We start from the raw sequence: 23,068 nt of genomic DNA, 5'->3' as shown, positions 1-23,068 counted from the left end.
CTTAATAAATGTAAACCTTTAAAAAATATTAAAGGGTTTTACACGCTATGCTTTAGTTGAAAGACATTTTTAATTAACCATTTTCAGGCCTTTGCGGCTTTACACTGCTCTATCCCGGCCATCTACTCCAGACATCAGTTACCACGATACATGAACACAAGGGGCAAGGTTTTCAAAAACAGAATGAGACTCCTTAATCCATATTTAAGCACCACCATAAATTGCCTGATTTTCAAAAATATGATATACTCAGCAGCTTCCATTGATTTTCCTGGGAGCTGAAGAATGTACCTAAATATGGACATAGCTTAACTTTAAGGACTCATTTTTGAGAAACTTGGCAAAGACCTTTTTCTCTCCTCTCCCCCACCCAACTGGAATTGGAGGGGAAAATGGAAAAGGTCTGGTACGTATGGCTTTCCACCACTAATGTCAGGGGACGGACAAACAGAACTTGTACTGGGTTGAATCAGCATCTCACTCCATTTTGGAAGTGATAGGCAGGGCAGAATATCCAATATAGTTTCTTGCAAGTGCTGAAGGCCAATTTAAAATTTTGTCTGTGCCTGCAGAGCCCAGATGATGCAGGCAGTAGCAAAACTATTTTTGAGAGCTGACCCTTAAAACAGCAACTTTAGATTTATGTCATCTAGAGGAGCCCATACTATAATAGGGAGAACTGTTGTAATAATGGGTCTTCAAATTTAATTTATGTAAGAAGTGAGCGAAAATTCATAAAATCCCACAGTAACCTAGAACAATAAATGTTGATGGGAAAAGGTGCAAAAGGCAGACAGAAGGACTGAATTAATCCAAACAGAAAGGCCTATGGATATCACTCAAGGACTGTGTTAAGATCATACCTGGTAAACAAGAGAAGTGGGGACTAACAGGTGAACAAAATATTTCACCCACCAGTCCCTTTTTGGGTCCTTAAAAGAAAAAAAAAAATTTTTTAGGGGTGGGGGATGCAACTGCCTGCAAGCTGTTTGAGAACCACCACTGAGCAAAAGTGGAAGAATAGGAAAGGAACAAGCTTTACCATCTTGGATGCCACTCCCACCATCTCCTGGGATCTCAGAATCCACCGTTACATCGCTGGGCCCTCATTATCCTAATCCTGAGAAACATCCTGACCCAGACAGAGGAGCCCAGATGACATGCCACCTGCACCTCCCCACCCCTCCTTATTTCTTTTCTTTCCTATTTGACTTCTGTTTAACAACAGTCTGTCTTAGCTGGCCAGGACTGTATATTTTGCAACATTGCTGTAAGTCTGTGACCAAAGAGCCAGCTAAAAGCAATGCCCAAGGCAGCTTGATGCTGGTAGAAGTCTGCCAAGTTTTGGAATGGATGATAAGACTGTGTGCTCCGTGCCTGTAGTTCTTGAATAATGAAACTGCAAGTGAGAATCAAAATAAGAGACAGAACCTACATTTTCTATCTTTGTTGTTTCTCTCTCTCCTGCCTTGTGTGTTTACTTTGTAGTTAATTGGGATCAGACAAGCAACAGCAGCTTCAGGCCATCTCAACTAATTTTTTCTCCTTTCCACCAAAACAGGAGAGTTATCACAATTTTTAATACCATCTAAAAGACTGTCAAGCAGAGTTTTTTACTTCTAAAAACTCTTTAAAGCTAAAGGGAAAGGGAACAAGGAATAGTGTTAAAATGAAAGCCTTACTTAATACTTTACATTTCAAATGCTATAACTGTTTTTACTTGTTTTTCTTTATCTTTAAAAAAAGATTTAAAGAATTTTTAATGGCGTTTGCCATGGTACTAAGAAGGCCAAGGTATCTCTACTTGAAACCCAAACTTTGTTTAAAACTGTTAATGTTGTACGACAGGGTCATGTTAACACTATTGACTCTCTGGATCCATATATTCCATTGAAATTAACACAACAGAACACCAGGAGTAAAACAAAAAGAAGCAGAGACTTTTTCTGTTGCTTCTGTAATTATTTAGTTTACTTATACATCATATTAAAAATGTTTACTGTACCTTTTGAATACTGTTATTTATAAAGCACTTAACAGTTTAAAGCACCATAGTACATTTTTTGTCTATTTAATGTTTCCATACTATGCAAATCCAATTCCCTAGGATCAAACCACCTTATATTGATGTTAGTTTTTGAAAACAGCTATTTTAACTCATACTATTCTTAGTGAATAGACATTGTAATTTTATAATGCATCTATAATTGAGTAGTATAATATCGAGAGAGTTGAAAAGCTATATTCTGCCTGATTTGGAAATTGTTCCTCAGATTAGAGACTAAAATCAGCTTCATTACTTTTATTCATAAGCAGAGTATGTCAACACAGTAGATTACATGTTTTACAAGTCTCTTGGCTGAGATCAAAAAACTGATTTTGGGAGTATTCCTATATATGCTAAACTGTGGATTTATTTTGAATATCTCCAGTAAAATAACCATTTCCCCTCCAACCCACATAAAAATCCTACATTTGATTATATTAAAATATTTTCTGACTCTTTGATTATTCAAATTTCCTTTAGTGGCTGAAATACTGCTGAACCAAATCATTTATCTAAAAGCTAGACTTAACGGTAAGAATTTCATAAAATCAGAAAAGCTTTACAATTTCTGAAATCTCTATTAATATAAACAAACTGAGCCTTTTGTACATTTTTACCAACATGTTCAAATTATACTCCCTTTTTTGGGTGAACGATTATTACCAGGAATAGCAGACTCCCAGATCTGGCTTCCCACTGAAATTTTATACTCTACATATCAATTATAACTATGTAAACATTAACCCTCTGAAATAAGGGTTGCAATTAATCTTGGAATAATAGCAAAACTCCAAGAAAGGATTCATGCCATCAGTATGCACATGTATCACACAGTTGATATTACTAGAAGGCTGTTAAGAAATTGCTTCAAAGTAATTGGCATTTTTGTGGATCTGATATCTTGAAATACCAGTCTTTGCATCTGTACACCAAGTTTGCCAATACAATACTTTATATTATTATTTTTTATTACAAATAGTTGCACTGTAAAAAAGATAAACTAAAGAAATAATATTGGTCAGTTCACTTCATACAAGTACTGTAGTGCAATATCCTTATCGTGAAAGTGCAATTTACAAATGTAGATTTTTTTTCTTACAGTGGCACAAAAATCAGAAGGGATTTTTTTTTTTTTTTTTAAGGGTACAAATATTCAGTACCCAAAAGCATTCTTGGCTCCTCTGGAAGAACAGCTGTCCCATTATATTTCTATAAATATAAAACTGATATTTACAAAAAAATGATCCTACTTAACAAATTCTTTCTACCTCTGAAGAATTTTTTCTGTAAGTGTTTAACTATCCTGACAATTTTAAATAATTTAAAAATCAGGAACCACTCAGACTTTCACACAGTTGAGCAGAGCCACATGCAGAGAGCTAAAAAATGTAAGGCAGTCCAAAAGTTATGATGCACAAGTTCCTAAAAGTGCAATTATTTATACAAAGGAACGGTGCCAACATTTCCAGTGTGTGACCAGGCGAAAAAATAGAACATGGGGGGAAAAAATCTATCTATACCAGTAACTTGGCAAATATCACTAATTACTAATTAAATAAAATGAGTGAACATAAAGTTCCTGTACAAGTCACTGATTACTAATCAGGGTGACATAATGATGAGATTTTTACCATCCACACATTCTGCTCTGAAAGGGGAAGAATTACATATTCATACTCCAACACCTTTACTGGAAGTTACTCCATAAACTTTTATGTAACAGGCTCTCTTCCCCACTAAAGTTTACTTGTACGATTCATGCAGTAAAAAGTGTGCTATAAAGGGCTAGCTTCCATTTTTCTAGCCTCCAAACTTAACTCTTTCACAAGATGATGATTCAATAAGAGTGTTACATTTTCTTTAACAAAAAATCCATAACACAAGTTGCAGGTGTAAACAGTTTAAACAGAGTACATATCCCTATGAAACTTTAATTCACCAGACAGGTTAGATACGATTTATACCGTACAGGTTACCTGACTCCCTTCGAGTCCATTCAAATACTGCAGGTAAGATCATGTTTCTCTGATACTGGCTAGACAGATGGCCAGTGGGGATTTCGGATATTCATCTTATTCATGTGGTCTCTTATAAGACATTACCATTGGGATCCTTGTCCTCTCTCCTCTGCTTCTTCGTTACTTTTTATACCTACTTGTTGTGTCTTAATTAAACTATAAGCTCTTTGGGGCTGGGGCTCTATTTTATTGTTTTTATTCCGTCTCTGTACAAAGCCAAGGATAATGGGGTCCTGATCCTGGTTGGGGCACTACTGTAATACATTAAAGTATTTATGTTTAAAATGTTTATTCAGTGCGTATAACATCACATTTGATACTCAAATGAAATTTATGCCATAACCTCAAATCACAGAGGCCTGGACATGAAACTCTGAGGTTGCACTCAAGTGAGGAGAGAGAATAGCTCTGCAGAGTAGGAGTTTGGATCCCCTCAGCTCCATAAATCCTCCACGAACTGTTGAAACACAGCCATCAGCATGGACGCCCTATGCTGCCTCATTGTCTTTGGATTTCTTCCCTGCCCCACGCAGTTGCACTGCAATAGAAGCGTGCTGCTAGGAAAACCTGGGAACCTCCAAAATGGGGGAATCTAGAGCACAGAAGTTCACACAACAGCAATACCACTGTGGAAACTCGTTCTCTCTCTGCTGCCAGACCATCCCCCTAATCCACAGATACCCCATCGACACCCCAAATAATAACTGTTTATAAAGTGATTTGCAGATGAAAACTCAATTGATAAATATAAATAAAAGCAAAATGTGTGATTTTCACCTTCAAATCATTTTGCTAACATTAACTAACCCATGAAAAACCCTTTAAGGTAAGCTTATAATTCCTCTGTTTTACTCTTAGAGCAAGGATCACTTTATTCTAGGACTGTCAAATTATTAAAAAAATTAATCACGATTAATCACAGTTTTAATCACACTGTTGGGGGAGGGATAGCTCAGTGGTTTGAGCATTAGCCTGCTAAACCCAGGGTTGTGAGTTCAATCCTTGAGGGGGCCACTTAGGGATCTGGGGCAAAATCAGTACTTGGTCCTGCTAGTGAAGGCAGGGGGCTGGACTCAATGACCTTTCAAGGTCCCTTCCAGTTCTAGGAGATAGGATATCTCCATTAATTTTTTTTTTTTAATAACAAGAGAATACCATTTATTTAACTTAATTTTGGATGTTTTCTACATTTTCAAATATATTGATTTCAATTACAACACAGAATACAAAGTGTACAGTGCTCACAGCGTTTAGCATATCTGGCATGTAAATACCATGCAATGCCAGCTACAGAAGTGCCATGCAAACATCTGCTCTCACTTTCAGGTGACTTTGTACATAAGAAGCGGGCAGCATTATCTCCCATAAATGTAAATAAACTTCACAGAATCATAGAATGTCAGGGTTTGAAGGGACCACAGGAGGTATCTAGTCCAACCCCCTGCTCAAAGCAGGACCAATCCCCAGACAGATTTTTGCCTCAGATTCCTAAATGCCGCCCCCCCAGGATTGAACTCTCAACCCTGGGTTTAAGCAGGCCAATGCTCAAACCACTGAGCTATCCCTCCCGCCACTTATTTGTCTTAGTGAAATAGCTGAACAAGAAGTAAGTAGGATTAAGTGGATTTGTAGGCTCTAAAGTCTTACATTGTTTTGTTTTTGAGTGCAGTTATGTAACAAAAAAATCTACATTTGTAAATTTCACTTTCATGATAAAGAGATTGCACTACAGTACTTGCATAAAGTGAATTAAAAAATACTATTTATTTTGTTTATCTTTTTTACAGTGCAAATATTTGTAATAAAAAATAATTGGGGCTGCCGATTAATCAAAAACTCAAAAAACTTAATCATGATTAATCGCAATTTTAATTGCACTGTTAAACAATAATAGAATAGCAATTGACATTTATCCATCCATGCTGATGAAGCTCATTAAAAAAATGCATTAATTAAATTTGTGACTGAACTCCTTGGGGGAGAATTGAATGTCTCCTGCTCTGTTTTACCCTCATTCTGCCATAAATTCATGTTATAGCAGTCTCGGATGATGACCCAGCACGTTGTTCATTTTAAGAACACTTTCACTACAGATTTTACAAAACACAAAGAAGGTAGCAATGTGTAAGCTATCATGTCCCCTCTCAGTCTTCTCTTTTCCAAACTAAACAAACCCAATCATTATCAATCAGAACCTGTCATCAGCATGGATACGTCCTCTGGAATGGTGGTCAAAACATGAAAGGACATACGAATGTTTAGCATATCGGGCATGTAAATACCTTGCAATGCCAGCTACAAGAGTGCCATGCGAACGCCTGTTCTCACTTTCAGGTGCATTGTAAATAAGAAGCGGGCAGCATTATCTTCTGCAAATGTAAACACACTTGTTTGTCTGAATGATTGGCTGAACAAGAAGTTAGACTCAGTGGACTTGTAGGCTTTAAAGTTTTACATTGTTTTATTTTTGAGTGCAGTTATTTTTTGTACATAATTCTACATTTGTAAGTTCAACTTTCATGATAAAGGAATTGCCCTACAGTACACCTCTACCCCGATATAACGCTGTCCTCGGGAGCCAAAAAAATCTTACCACGTTATAGGTGAAACCGCATGATATCGAACTTGCTTTGATCTGCCGGAGTGCACAGCCCCCCCCCCCCCCCCCCCCCAGCACTGCTTTACCGCATTATATTCAAATTCGTGTTATATCGGGTCGCGTTATATCGGGGTAGAGGTGTACTTGTATTAGGTGAACTGAAAAATACTATTTCTTTTGATTTTTTACAGCGCAAATATTTGTAATAAAAAATAAATATAAAGTGAGCACTGTACACTTTGTATTCTGTGTTGTAATGGAAATCAATATTTTTGAAAATGTAGAAAACATCCAAAAATATTTAAATAAATGGTATTCTATTACTGTTTAACAGCGCGATTAATCACGCAATTAATCACAATTTTTTTTAATCGTGCCATCATGATTATTTTTTTTTAATCGCTTGACAACCCTAACAAATAATATTAAATGAGCATTGTACACTTTGTATTGTGTTGTAACTGAAATCAATATATTTGGAAAATGTAGAAAAACCTCCAAAAATATTTATAATACATTTAAATTGGTATTCTATTATTATTTAACAGTGTGATTAAAACTGCAATTAATCATCGTTAACTTTTAAAATTGAGTTAATTTGTTTTGAGTTAATTGCTTGAGTTAACGGCGATTAATTGACAGACCTACTTTATTCTATGAATAGTTTTATTGCTTTTGCAGAGTAAGATGCTATTCAGTGTGAGTAGGTCTGGCCATGAGAGCTGGAATTACAACCTGTCTCCTAGTCTCATGCTGAGATCACTAGAGCATGCTCTGAACACAGTAGGATTACTGGTGACATCTGGGGCAGTTGAAAATTATTTTCTTTCTTACACATTGAAGTCAGCTTTGAAGTGTTTGCTTTGAGAAAAGGGGGAAAAAAAAAACAACCCTAAATAAACCACTAATGAATGACAGTGGATTTTGTAAACTAATATAAGATGATGCATCTAATTCCAAACCAGCCATCCCTAGTTACTGGTATGCAGAAAATAAGTAAGTGGGTTCCTTACCCTTCAGGGATTTTTAGGGCAGCAGATGGTAGTGTTACCAAAGGCTATTTTAAATGTTAGAATTGCCCCGTGCTTCTAGAGACTTAATGGCAAACTCTGGAAATGAAGCATGTTGATTGGTATAGGACACAGTTCTGATTTTTCAATAGAACATTTAACCCAGTTTGAGATCTCAGAGATTTTTTGAAATGAGAGAGCCTGAAGATGGAGAATTTATTTTATTATTTACATTTCTTGGTAAGACTCAATTTGTACTAGAAACAGTATGTATGATGCATCTGACTTGCCAGGCCTATGGACAGCTCCCTTAATACTTAGCTGAATTACGGCATCATTTTGTATGTACCAATAAGTAGTATGCGCAGAAGGGAAAGTACACCTTTACTTACAGCTAGAAGTTTGTCTCCAATCTGAAGTTTGCCATCTTTATGTGCTGCACCTCCTTCAATAATTTTGGTTACATAGATACTGTTGTCACCAGGAATATGCTGATTTCCAACACCACCAGCTATGCTGAACCCAAGTCCTGCTTGAAAATAAAGTCATTTTTCCAGAGACCTTTTAAATTTTTAATATCAATTTGATGTCAATCACAATATAATTGTGCTCCATGCAACTATGGTGCTATAGAAATAATTATAATTTAACATGACACAGGTTATTGAGCAGGTATATATAATACAGCTGTTAGAGCAGTAACTAATGTTTTTTAAACACAGTAAAATGATCAGAATTCCTCCCAAAAAAGAGATTTAATTTTTGAGGGAGAAGCAACATTTATAGAGAAAGGTAGGTGAATCACTCAACTGAAACCACACAGCTCAACTACAGTAATTGTAATGATTACCCAATTCTACCACTTCAAAGAATAGTTTTGTAATGTTGCATCATCTGTAAGTATGGAAACAAGCAGAATGGTTTCTCTAAGTAGTTTTTTCACCTTTGAAGAAATATCCAGAGATTTCACATGAAAAGTTTATTCCAGTGCTAAGACCGATATATTCCTCTTAAAAATGACTATATTATCAAGGAAGTGATTTAACTGGGCACAAATTGTTTGCATTTAAAAGAAAAATATTATGCATGCTATATGGATGAGGGCAGGTGTTTGCCAGAACTATTAAGAGCTTTACTACTTCACTTAAAATGTATCTGTCTTCATTTGCATTATTCTGATGCTGCCAATCCTCAAATGCTCCATTAGTAATGTGGACTAATATAATTTTTGTGTACTCACTGAGAAATAATGGCCGGCAACCTACTGGCAACTTTATCCTTTTTTGTATAACAGAAACTTTATACTTGCCACATACCTTTCGGCCCTTTCACAAGTTTTATCTCCATTATTTTTTCTGTGACTGGTTTTCTTCTTTTGACATACAACCGCACAATGGATCCTGCCTCCTTTAATGCTTCAACTGCTTTGCTGTGTGTCACATCACGAACATCCACTTCATTTACTCGTAATATGCAATCGTTAACCCTGAGGACACCAATGCTTTCATTTAGTTGAGGTATTATAGTTAAGGCTACATTAATGTCACGGAAGTCACAGAGAGACCTTTGTGACATTCTCTGCTTCATCACCAGGGGCTGAGGGACTCTAGCAGCCAGCAAGGCCCTGGCAGAGTTCCAGCGACAGCAGCGAGAGGGAGCCCCCTGCAAGGTTACAGCAACGGGCGACAGCCTCGTGTATGTGTGTGGGGCGGAGGGGACGCCTCGGGTGAGTGGCTGGAGATGTCCCGTTTTCTCTTTGGGAAATATGGTCAACCTGCAGCTTCCAGCTGCTGCGGGCGGAGGGGGAATCCCACAGCTCCCAGCGACCATGGTGGTGGGGGAAACCATGGAGCCACAGCAGCAAAAGTCACAGACAGGTCACGACTTCTGTGAATTTTTATTGCCCGTGACCTGTCTGTGACTTTTAATAAAAATAACCATGACAAAATCTTAACTTTAATTATAGTGTACTGAACATATTAGGTGTCCAATAGCATTTTAACCAGATGACACTGTCAATCAATACAATACATTATACATTTTTTTTGAAAATATATGCATTAAATATTATTCTTTAAAATAAAAACAACATTACTGAAAATGCAACATAAATAAGTCCAATTAAGAAGGAAATAACAAATGATTTTAAAAGAATATTTTTTTTACAACTAAAGATAAAAGGGTTTCTGATAAGAGAAGGTTACTTACCTGTAACTGGAGGTTCTTCGAGATGTGTGGTCTTGATCTGTATTCCACACACAGGTGCGCATGCGTGCCATGCGCCTGAGTCTGGAAGTGTTTCCTACCAGTGTCCATTGACCCGCACATGCCTGTGCATCCCCCCATGCTCCCAGCCAAAAGTATAATAGGTAGTGTGAGTCGACACCTCTCCAGTCTCCCTCTTGCTACCTTAGAGTGTAGTCCAAAACAGAGGGGATGTTAGGCAGGTAGTGGAATATAGATAGGGACCACACATCTCAAAGAATCTCCAGTTACAGGTAAGTAACCTCTTCCTCTCCTTTGAGTGATGGTCCCTATGTGTATTCCACACATGATTCATGAGCAGTGATCAGTGTGGAGTTGGCTGCAAGGATGCTAATGGAAGTGCGGTTCTCAGAACAGCTTAGCCGACTGCTGTGTCTGTAGCTGCCGCTTACTTGTGTGACGGCATACTGGTTGTGAAGGTGTGGATGGAGCACCAGGTGGCTGCATGAGAAATGTCTTGCCAGGGCACATCCACTAGCGAGGCTGACGTGTCAGCTTGCGCTCGCATAGAGTGAGCCATAATTCTATCAGGTGTGGGTACATCAAACTAGTTGTAGCATTCCAGGATGCACCCCGAGACCCATTTGGAGATTGGTTGAGAGGAGAGGGCTTGACATGTGGACCGTTTGGCAATGGCCACAAAGAGCTTCAGCGACGTGCAAAAGGGTTGAGTACTTTGAAGGTAGAAAGCCAGTGCATGACGGACATCCAGGGAGTGCAGGACCCTGTCAGCGGGGGAGATGTGCAGTTTGGGGCAGAAAACAGGTAGGTGAATGCACTGGTTCAGGTGGAATTCCCAACATGACCTTTGGGAGGAATTTTGGATGGAGCTGAAGGGACATCTTTCTTCTTGTGAAATATAGGTGGGGGGAGGGGGGAATCTGCCATCATGGCTATCAACTCACTGACCCATCTGGCTGAAGTTATGGCTACCAGGAATGCCATTTTCATTAAGAGGTGGGAGAGGGAGCATGTTGCCAATGGTTCAAAGGGTGGTTTCATGAGGACGGAGAGGAAGGGATTAAGGTCCCACACACGTGTGCGCTTTAGTGCTGGTGGAAAGGTGTTGAGTAAATCCTTTATGAAGTGAGTGGTTGTGAGATGCATAAATACTGAGGTGCTGTCCACAGAAGGAAGAAAGGTGCTGACTGCTGCCAGTTGCACCCATATATAGGTGATGGCTGGACATTTTGAGGGCGAGAAGGTAGTCCAGGGCAACTGGTATAGATACAGCATTCAATGAGTGATGGTGGGCCCATAGCATGAAGCATCTCCATTTTGCCTGATAGCATGTTCTGGTGGATTCTCTCCTGCTCTGAGTAAGGATTCACCGTAGCAGGATGGAGCATGCATGGTCCACCGTCAATCCCCAGACAAATACCAGGCTGTGAAGTGAAGTGGCTCGGCTTGGGATTCAAGAGTCTCCCCCAATCTTGTGTGAGTAGATCCGGGAGTGTGTGAAGGTGGATCGGTGTATGAGTGGAGAGTTGGAGAAGGTCCATGAACCAGAACTGACAGGGCCAGAATGGGGCTATGAAGATCACGGTGGCTCTGTCCCGGCGAACTTTGCGGATTACTTGCAGGAGGTGCGGAATGGGAGGGAAAAAGTAGTGGTGGTCTCCTGTCCAGGACAGGAGGACAGCGTCACCCTGCATGTCCTCCCCTACTGCTCCTCTGGAACAAGAGAGGGGCAACTTCCTGTTCTCATGAGTGGCAAAGAGGTGCCTTAGTTCTCGAAGAGGCACTGTATCACGGCATTGTGTAGCTCCCACTCGTGATAGATGTAGAGTTGGCTGAGCGCGTTGAAAAGGGAGTTCTTGATGCGTGGGATGTACATGGCTTGAAGTGTTACATGTTTTTGGTGCACCAGTTCCAGGGGCAGATGAACTTGGAACAGAGGGAGGGAGGCTTGGTGCCACGCGCTTGTAGATGTACACGACTTCTGCGATGTTGTTGAAGAGGAGTTGAACATAGATCAAATAAGTGAAAGAAAGGGCCAGCATGGTCAAGGGATCACCTGGAGCTCTAGCACATTTATGGGCATCCTGGCCTCCCATGGCATCCACACACTCTGGGCTGTGTGGTGGTCTAGGTGGGCTCCCCAACCCGTGGGGCGGTGTCAGTTGTGATGGTGACCTGGGTGTAGGTAGAAGACTTTGGAAGGATTGGTCCACCATATGAGGGAGGCTCTGGGTAATGAGGTCTCTGGTCTGCATATGGTCCATGCTGGGTTTGTAGGTGGAAAAGAGCCATGCTTGGAGGCAATGCACGTGGAGACATGCATGTGGTATGACATATGGCTGAGGAGAGAGAGGCAGCAGTGGACCATGGTACCGGGCCTGCAAGGCAGATCTGTAATGACAGACATCAATGTTGCGAAGTGGTCTGCTGGGAGGAAAGCTCTTGCTGTGATGAAGTCAAGCCATGCCCCAATAAATGATATTGTCTGCATAGGTGTAAACACCAATTTGTCCTCCTTGATGCAGATACTGAGATGCCAACAGCATGCAAAGGATGAGGACTGTGGAGGTTACTTCCTGGTGCGAAAACCCCATGAGGAGCCAGTCGTCAGATAGACGTATACAGAGTATCTGCATTTGGGCCGCGGCCACAGCAAACACCTTTGTGAACACTCGTGGAGCCACTGCTATACCAAACGGGAAGATCCAAACCTGGTAATGGTGGTGTCCCACTCAAAAATGGAGAAACTTGTCGTGGGACGGGTGGATATCTACATGGAAGTAAGACTCCTTCATGTAGAGAGCTGCGAACCAGGCTCCCGGGGGAGGGATGGGATAATTGATGCCAGTGTTACCACCCAAAGGTCTAGAATGCGACACTGCCATCTGCCCTTCTTCGGAATGAGGAAGTACAATGAGTAAAAACCCTGTCTATTGTAGTGACATGGGACAGGCTCTATGGTCCCCTTGAGGAACAGAGTGCCCACTTCTTGTTGGAGGATGCATTCGTGGGAAGGGTCCCCAGCGGAAGTCCGGGGTGGGGGAAATGAGGTGGAAATGAGAGGAATTCTACTGAGTATCTTTGATGGATGATCTCCAGTACCCAACTGCCATGTGGCAGTAAGAGGGAACTGGAGATGCATCAACCCTCACTACCTATTATACTCTCAGCTGGGAACATGACGGGATACACATGCACGTGGGGGGTCAATGGACTCTGCTAAGAAACACTTCCAGACTCAGATGCATGGTGCACATGCACATCCATGTGTGGAATATACATATGCACCATCTCCGGAAGAAGCAGTTTCAGTTTCTATATATTTTAATCAGAATGTTGCACAAACTATTTTTTACATGCAAAAAAATGTGGTCAGCACTGAAAGGAAAGAGTAGCTAACTACTGCACTGTTCAGCAAACTAGGAAGCAGAAGAGGAAAACAAGCTAGAGTTTTAACCCACACGTTAACAAAGAACTTCCTCTGTTCTGCTGTGAAACGTTGCCTTCCTGCTTTGGTAGGTTAATTATGTCACTGGTGGCTTTGCTGTCCATTTAATGTGCTGCTGGTGCTGTACTGACATTCTACTAAAATAAACAATGTCTAGACATACCTGATATGCCTGGTATGACTGCCAGCAAGTTCTGGGAGATGTAAGCTGTGCATCAGAGAGCAGTCAACAGGCTAACATGGGGCCCTGAATGACGTGTACTAAGATTCTAAAGCAGCAACCTGCTGCTGTCCTGGGGTGCCCCCTGCCCCCATCCCAGATCCCTTTAGTGGCACAGACCAGCTGCATCTGCCTTGCCCCTCAGCTGCAGAGAGGCAATACACTCCAGCTACTTCAGGGGAGATTTCTGCAAGCCTACCTTCACAGCATTATTCAAACATGTTTCTATAGGCACGTATACGTACACCTACATGCCTGTGTCCACATGCCACTCACCCATAACTCTAACCACATCCCTCTTTCTGCATCATAGCATCCATGCTCTTCATCTTTCCTTCTCTCCACCGGCTCCATTTCCCCATCCTTACCCCTCTATAGCTCCCACCATACTTCTTCCCCTCCACATCCCAATCTCCACCTTCCTCCCAACAGCACAAATCCAAAACCCACATCGACACCCTCCTCTGCCTATTCCTCACCTCTGACGACATCTACCCCAACCATGGCCTTCTCTCTCACACCAATCCCACCACCACCTCCGCCCCTTCGGTGCCACCACTCTTAACCTCATGGCCATCCCTCTCCTTCCCTTCTTAAGCTCCCTCTTTAAAAAGATCTCATCCATGACCTCTTTATCTCTTCCTCCTTCCAGCTCCCACAGAGACCAGGATCCCTTAATCTGACAGAGCATCTGCCCTCTCTAACACACCTGACCAAGATATCACCATGGGCTTCTCCCCCACTCCTCCTCCTCCTTCCCATTTTCTCCTTTTTTGAGCAGCATTGCGTCTGACTCTTCTCTCCTCCTCCATGCTGCTGTCACCAATAGTCTACTCCTGGCTCTCTTCCTGTCCTCAGTCTCCCACACTCACTCTAGGTGACTTCAACTTCCATGCTGATGACTCACTGATCCCTTAGCTTACATTTCTTCACCCTCACTTCATCATTCAACCTGCAGCTCTGGTGCAACACTGCCATTCACCAAAAGAGCCACTCACTTGACTTGGTCTTATCCAAGCACTGCTCCCGCTCTGACCTCTCTGTTACTGAGTTTCTCCACAGTGACCATCAGCTGGTCTCTTTCAAAATCACCCATTAGCCCCCACTCATGCCCTGCTCTCAGCCCTGTCCTCCCTTCCCTTTCTTCTACTGATATAGTTGTTGACTCTCCCCATGCTTTGCTCTCCTCCACCCTTAATCCCTTTACCTCTCTCTCCTTCAGCATGTCCTTCAGAGGATCCTCCTCATACCCTGCCTTGGTCTCTTTCTCCCTCTATACCTTATATCTGGGTAATCTCATCTGCAAACATGAATTCAACTCCATTTCTATGTGGATGACTCACAGATTTCTCTCTCTCTACTCCAGACCTGTCTCCTTCTGTCCAAATTAAAATCTCAGCTTGTTTCTGTGACATCTCCTCATGGGTGCATAGCCATCAGCTCAAGCTCAACATGGCTAAAACACAGCTCCTAATCTTCCCTGCTAAATCCAATTTGACACCTACTGTCTCATTCATTGTGGACATCACCACCACCCTGCCTGTCATTCAGGCCCATAACCTGGGTGTCATCTTCAGCTGAGTTATCCCTCTAGGTTCTCACATACAGGATATGCCTAAATCTTTCAGTCTTTTTGCATAACATCTCTTAAGATACAGCATTTCCTATCCATTCACACAGATAAAACTTTCATCCAGGTTCTTATCCTCTTGCATCTGAATTATTGCCTCATCCTTTTCTTTGGCATTGGCAAATGCAATCTTGCCACTCTAATATCCATTTAGAATGGATATGATAGAGGTATATAAAATCATGAGTGATGTGGAGAAAGTGGATAAGGAAAAGTTATTTACTTATTCCCATAATACAAGAACTAGGGGTCACCAAATGAAATTAATAGGCAGCAGGTTTAAAACAAATACAAGGAAGTTCTTCTTCACGCAGCGCACAGTCAACTTGTGGAACTCCTTACCTGAGGAGGTTGTGAAGGTTAGGACTATAACAGGGTTTAAAAGAGAACTGGATAAATTCATGGTGGTTAAGTCCATTAATGGCTATTAGCCAGGATGGGTAAGGAATGGTGTCCCTAGCCTCTGTTTGTCAGAGGATGGAGATGGATGGCAGGAGAGAGATCACTTGATCATTGCCTGTTGGTCCACTCCCTCTGGAGCACCTTGCATTGGCCACTGTCGGTAGACAGGATACTGGGCTAGATGGACCTTTGGTCTGACCCGGTACGGCCGTTCTTATGTTCTAATGCAGCTGTGAAGATCCTTTTCCTAGATCATCACTTTGAACATGAAACCCCTCTCATTGCATCTTTGCTTGCTCTCCTCTATCATATCAAATATAAGCTACTAGTCTTCAGATTCAAGGCCCTTCATGACCCATCCCCATTGTACCTATCATCTCACATTCAGTACCATAAGATTGACTCCTGCCTCCACTGAGCCCATGATGACAGCCTACATCAACCATTTGTTAAATTTTCAAACAAGCACCTTCATACTTTTTCCCATGCGACCCCTCAGACTTTGAAGGAGTTCTCTGTAAACATCCACAAAACTAACTCAACATCCTCCTTCAAATTTCTCCTTAAAACTCTACTCTGTCATAAAGCCTACAAAAAGTGTGACAATAGTTAGGATGCTAGTGTGCTCAGACCACAGCCTAACATGCTGACTAGTACCGGCTCATTGTTTACTTGTACACTCCCATTGGTTTGGCTGTATACATCTGTTGTCTCTCGTCTAATAATTAGATTTTCTTCTGACAATGGGGTCCTGGTCCTTGACCTGGGCAACTACGTGTCACGATAATACAAATAAATAATAATATGCATAATCAATTTCAGAACTAGCTCTGTAAATATATATTAGAAGGAACACCAGTTTATCTTAAGACAGATTTTTGTTTTACACAGTAATGCTGGCAAATTCTTGAAACTGTTCAGAATTAACAATTCCATAAAGACTTTTAGAAAAACCATTCATTTCAAAATGCTCTTAGCACAATTCTGCATAAATCAGTGAATACTACCTAACAATGTGCCAACATTTTGACTAGATATAATGAAGCATCTTAAATCTAAGCCTTTATTGCATGATCAGATGAGTATCTGGGGCAAGAAGATGTTAAGACTAGTTTGCACGGAAACACAGAATAGTTAAAACTGAATTCTAGAAAAGAAGGCTGAGCTACTGGAATAATTATAGAATCACTTAGTCCAATCCCGCATCCATACTGAGGTAGGACCAAGTAAACCTAGACTATACCTAATAGGTGTTTGTCCATCCTGTTCTTCATATTCCAGTGCTTAGTTATCTTTACAGTTAGAAAGTTTTTCTAATATCTAACCTAAACCTCCCACGCTGCAGATTAAGCCCATTACTTCTTATTCTACCTTCAGTGGATATGGAAAACAATTGATCACCATCCTCATTATGATAGTCTTTAACATATTTGAAGACAGTTATCAAGTGCCCCCTCAGTCTTCCTTTCTCAAGACTAAACATGCCAACTTTTTTCTAACCTTTCCTCAGAACTCATGTTTTCTAAATCTTATCATTTTTGTTGCTGTCCTCTGGGCTTTCTCCAATTTGTCCACCTCTTTCTTAAAGTGTGGAACCCAAAACTGGACAGAGTACCTGAGCCTGAAGCCTCACCAGTGCTGAACAGAGTGGAACAATTACCCCTCATGTTGTGAGCTTGGTAACACTGTTTAATGCAATTTGAGACCCACTTACACAGCCTTTGGGCTGATATTGTAGATACCCAGTGACCAGAGCGTAGCCATGGAATCCTTCAGGGTGCGAAGGGAGGCATCAGTCTTCTCTGCGAAGAGCTTTGTGCCCTCAAAGGGGAGGTCCTCAACAGTTGACTGCACCTCTTTTGGAAAACCCAACAGAGAGCCATGACGCTTGTTGCATTACTGTGGAGATGGACCTAGCTGCTTTGTCTGCCGCATCAAGGGCAGATTGCAGCAGTGTCCTTGCCACTACCTCTTCCTTCTATATAATGGCCTTAAATTGGTCATGATGTGACTCTGGCATCCCCTCAATAAAGAAGACTGAGGGGGGATTTGTCAACTGTCTTCAAATACGTAAAGGGCGGGTATAAAGATGTCAGTGATCAATTTTTTCCCATGTCCACGGAAGGTAGGACAAGTAGTAACAGGGTTAACCTGCAACAAGGAAGGGTTAGGTCAGATATCAGGAAAAACTTTCTAACTGTAAAGATGGTTAAGCACTGGAATATGTTACTATGGGGGGTTATGGAATTCCTGTCACTGGAGGTTTTGAAGAACAAGTTGGACAAACATGTCATAGATAGTCTAATTTACTCGGTCCTGCCACAGGCAAGGTGCTGGACTTGACTTTTTGAGGTCTCGTCCAGCCCTACATTTCTATGATTCTATAACCCCCAGATCCTTGTCTGCAACACTAACACGGTGTTCTCCGTTTGCATTCATTCATCTCCATTTTTCCTTCCTAAGTGTAGTACTTTGTACAGTTCTGTATGGAATTTCATCTTCTCAATTTCAGATCAATCATCAAATTTATCAAGATCACTTTGAATTCTAATTCTGTCCTTCAAAATGCTTGCAACCCCTCCCAGCTTGGTATCATTCCCAAATTTTATAAGCATACTCTATGCTCCATCATCCAAGTCATTAATGGAATAGTACTGGACCCAGGACAGACACCTATGAGACCTCACTAGATATGATCTGACAATCTGATAGCAAACCACTGATAACTAATGATATTGATCAGAGGGGTAGCCGTGTTAGTCTGGATCTGTAAAAAGCGACAAAGAGTCCTGTGGCACCTTATAGATTAACAGACGTATTGGAGCATAAGCTTTCGTGGATGAATACCCACTTTGTCAGACGCATGTGGGTATTGAGTAATGCGTAATGATAATTTGTAATTAGTTTATAATGATAAACATTAAGATTTCAGTTAACTTCTACAAGAAACATACTAGAAAGTGAAGTAAAGAAGTCCAAATGGTGAAATCAAAAATGGAACTAAATTAGTTTTATCCGCAGAACTACACTGTGTAAGATTCATAGATTCTAGGACTGGAAGGGACCTCAAGAGGTCATCGAGTCCAGTCCCCTGCCCGCATGGCAGGACCAAATACTGTCTAGACCATCCCTGATAGACATTTATCTAACCTACTCTTAAATATCTCCAGAGATGGAGATTCCACAACCTCCCTAGGCAATTTATTCCAGTGTTTAACCACCCTGACAGTTAGGAACTTTTTCCTAATGTCCAACCTAGACCTCCCTTGCTGCAGTTTAAGCCCATTGCTTCTTGTTCTATCCTTAGAGGCTAAGGTGAACACGTTTTCTCCCTCCTCCTTATGACACCCTTTTAGATACCTGAAAACTGCTATCATGTCCCCTCTCAGTCTTCTCTTTTCCAAACTAAACAAACCCAATTCTTTCAGCCTTCCTTCATAGGTCATGTTCTCAAGACCTTTAATCATTCTTGTTGCTCTTCTCTGGACCCTCTCCAATTTCTCCACATCCTTCTTGAAATGCGGTGCCCAGAACTGGACACAATACTCCAGCTGAGGCCTAACCAGAGCAGAGTAGAGCGGAAGAATGACTTCTCGTGTCTTGCTCACAACACACCTGTTAATACATCCCAGAATCATGTTTGCTTTTTTTGCAACAGCATCACACTGTTGACTCATATTTAGCTTGTGGTCCACTATAACCCCTAGATCCCTTTCTGCCGTACTCCTTCCTAGACAGTCTCTTCCCATTCTGTATGTGTGAAACTGATTTTTTCTTCCTAAGTGGAGCACTTTGCATTTGTCATTGTTAAACTTCATCCTGTTTAACTCAGACCATTTCTCCAATTTGTCCAGATCATTTTGAATTATGACCCTGTCCTCCAAAGCAGTTGCAATCCCTCCCAGTTTGGTATCATCCGCAAACTTAATAAGCGTACTTTCTATGCCAATATCTAAGTCGTTAATGAAGATATTGAACAGAGCCGGTCCCAAAACAGACCCCTGCGGAACCCCACTCGTTATGCCTTTCCAGCAGGATTGGGAACCATTAATAACAACTCTCTGAATACGGTTATCCAGCCAGTTATGCACCCACCTTATAGTAGCCCCATCTAAATTGTATTTGCCTAGTTTATCGATAAGAATATCATGCGAGACCGTATCAAATGCCTTACTAAAGTCTAGGTATACCACATCCACAGCTTCTCCCTTATCCACAAGACTCATTATCCTATCGAAGAAAGCTATCAGATTGGTTTGACACGATTTGTTCTTTATAAATCCATGCTGGCTGTTCCCTATCACCTTACCACCTTCCAAGTGTTTGCAGATGATTTCCTTAATTACTTGCTCCATTATCTTCCCTGGCACAGAAGTTAAACTAACTGGTCTGTAGTTTCCTGGGTTGTTTTTATTTCCCTTTTTATAGATGGGCACTATATTTGCCCTTTTCCAGTCTTCTGGAATCTCTCCCGTCTCCCATGATTTTCCAAAGATAATAGCTAGAGGCTCAGATACCTCCTCTATTAGCTCCTTGAGTATTCTAGGATGCATTTCATCAGGCATCTAACTTTTCTAAGTGATTTTTAACTTGTTCTTTTTTTATTTTATCTGCTAAACCTACCCCCTTCCCATTACCATTCACTATGTTAGGCATTCCTTCAGACTTCCCGGTGAAGACCGAAACAAAGAAGTCATTAAGCATCTCTGCCATTTCCAAGTTTCCTGTTACTGTTTCTCCCTCTTCACTAAGCAGTGGGCCTACCCTGTCTTTGGTCTTCCTCTTGCTTCTAATGTATTGATAAAAAGTCTTCTTGTTTCCCTTTATTCCTGTAGCTAGTTTGAGCTCATTTTGTGCCTTTGCCTTTCTAATCTTGCCCCTGCATTCCTGTGTTGTTTGCCTATATTCATCCTTTGTAATCTGTCCTAGTTTCCATTTTTTATATGACTCCTTTTTATTTTTTAGATCATGCAAGATCTCGTGGTTAAGCCAAGGTGGTCTTTTGCCACATTTTCTATCTTTCCTAACCAGCGGAATAGCTTGCTTTTGGGCCCTTAATAGTGTCCCTTTGAAAAACTGCCAACTCTCCTCAGTTGTTTTTCCCCTCAGTCTTGATTCCCATGGGACCTTACCTATCAGCTCTCTGAGCTTACCAAAATCCGCCTTCCTGAAATCCATTGTCTCTATTTTGCTGTTCTCCCTTCTACCCTTCCTTAGAATTCCAAACTCTATGATTTCATGATCACTTTCACCCAAGCTGCCTTCTACTTTCAAATTCTCAACGAGTTCCTCCCTATTTGTTAAAATCAAGTCTAGAACAGCTTCCCCCCTAGTAGCTTTTTCAACCTTCTGAAATAAAAAGTTGTCTGCAATGCAGTCCAAGAATTTGTTGGATAGTCTGTGCCCCGCTGTGTTATTTTCCCAACATATATATGGATAGTTGAAGTCCCCCATCACCACCAAATCTTGGGCTTTGGATGATTTTGTTAGTTGTTTAAAAAAAAGTATTATTCACTGACAAAAACCTTCATTAATGCAATTAAGGTTGCCCAGAGTTATCTCATGCCGTTCCAGAAGGTCAAGTTTAGCAAAATTCAAACCTCTGCAAATCAGGAAATACAGAATTAAGGTACATGCCAATGCCGCCTTAACTCTGACCGCCTAGAGCTGGCAATAGTCACTGGAAATGATCTGAATGCACTCCAGGTGCATTCACTGTATTAGGTGTAGCTGTGCCGAATGGTGGAAGCAATAGCTGGAGCAGCTTGTAGAAGTTTAATTATGATCTGAGATCTGCAAAGGGCTTCCCAACCTTAACTATAGCTCTCCACATCCATCTGCTGCATAGGAGACTCAGAGAGACATGGAGAGGCCCATTATTCTCAATGAGATGGTCTCAACTGAATGGGAACACCTCCTGCAGATGAATACAACCAGAAACAACAGCTCTGAGATATGTTAAATGCTCCTTTTATGTCAGTGGGTGTTCCCGTCCCCTCTCCCCAGTGCTGGAGAGATTGTGATATGCATCAAGCATACCCATTCTCAACTCCTCATCCCAGTCTCAGCAGTGAGTTCTCTGTATATTCTCCCACCTTGCAGGTTCTCGGCTCTCCATCCAGAGGTGCAGGGCTTCCCTAGATACTGGCTCACTTGGAGAGCAGGGAGAGGTGCTAATAATAATAATAATTAATGGAGATATCCTATCTCCTAGAACTGGAAGGGACCTTAAAGGTCATTGAGTCCAGCCCCCTGCCTTCACTAGCAGGACCAAGTACTGATTTTGCCCCAGATCCCGAAGTGGCCCCCTCAAGGACTGAACTCACAACCCTGGGTTTAGCAGGCCAATGCTCAAACCACTGAGCTATCCCTCCCCCCCAAATTATTATATTATTATTATTATTATCCCCCCAAATTATTATTATATTATTATTATTATAATATTTATTATTATGCTCTTAAACTAAATACTTACCTGTTGTCCACAGTCCTAATGAATTAAGGAAGACCAAGAAATTGGTACAATATATTTACACCATATAACAGAAAACTGAATTCACTAAATTAGAGATGTTGGATTAAATACAAAACAAATAAACCCTTTCATTAAAGTAAAAAATTATTTACGTTACTTACAAAATAAACTCTGCATAAATTATAGAGTATTGCTTCTTTTAAATTATACCAGTAAAAGAAAAAAAAAAGAAAACCACATGAAAATGTTTTGTCCTTTCCCTTCTAATAAAAGGCACTGCATTCAATAACACAGTTGACATACCGTAATCTTCCATCCTGAGCAGCCGCACCCCCTGCTATGATTTTTGTAATGAAAATACTTGAGTCATCCCCAATGTGTGGGTTGTCCGTACCACCTGCAATGCTAAAGCCAAGCCCTGAATTTCCCTGAAAAATAAATATCACTTATTTGCATAATTTTCTTTAAAAAATAAGTAGGGTAAAAGCAAATCAGGAGAGAAAACATCTTATGTTTTATCAAACAGATGTAATTCCACTCCTACTGGAATGCTGAGAATATATTATGTACTACAGGATAACATTTATTTTTATTATTTTGGAAAAAATGGTGAAAGGCTGACATGCCTTTCAAAAATAACAGAGAAACAGTTTCTACTATGGTGTAAACTCAAATTTATCACTACAGGAACAAGTGAGATTGTGTCAATGTTCATGTTAACAATAACAACTAATCAATAATAGCTACTGTGGTTTCCTCTTTTGAGACAAAAGAATCCATCTGTTGAAAAACTGCTCCAAACATACACACACTGCAGGAACTGGAATGTCTGATTCTGTGAAACACCTGATATTTTGTTGAAATGCTACTGTGCTTATTGTTTTCAGCAAATATCCTTCTCTCTTCCTTTTATCGTTTCAAGGGGGGGGGGGGGGGGGAGGGAGAATGTGAAAAACATAAAACATTATGAATGTTAAAGTATATGTTTTAAAG

The 23,068-nt window shown here is 40.8% G+C and overlaps 1 protein-coding gene across 3 annotated transcripts in view; it reads right to left on the bottom strand.

Annotated features, from left to right (window-relative positions):
* DLG1 (discs large MAGUK scaffold protein 1) overlaps positions 1–23,068 on the bottom strand; it is a 390,639-nt gene that overhangs the window by 156,636 nt on the left and 210,935 nt on the right. For 2 of the 3 annotated variants that reach the window (XM_065410860.1, XM_065410861.1), the window contains exons 8-10: positions 22,379–22,503; positions 8,991–9,160; positions 8,067–8,203 (exon numbers count right to left, since the gene is read on the bottom strand). In XM_065410860.1, coding sequence (XP_065266932.1) covers positions 8,067–8,203; positions 8,991–9,160; positions 22,379–22,503 — 432 coding nt within the window. Of the gene's footprint in view, positions 1–8,066; positions 8,207–8,990; positions 9,161–22,378; positions 22,504–23,068 lie in introns of all 3 variants that reach the window. The other variant, XM_065410859.1, reaches the window with a different exon arrangement.

The sequence above is a fragment of the Emys orbicularis genome, chromosome 9 (assembly GCF_028017835.1).
Source record: "Emys orbicularis isolate rEmyOrb1 chromosome 9, rEmyOrb1.hap1, whole genome shotgun sequence".
Classification (NCBI taxonomy): domain Eukaryota; kingdom Metazoa; phylum Chordata; order Testudines; family Emydidae; genus Emys; species Emys orbicularis.
The sequence above is the reverse complement of the archived record's forward strand: the minus strand, read 5'-3'. Positions and strand labels throughout refer to the sequence as shown.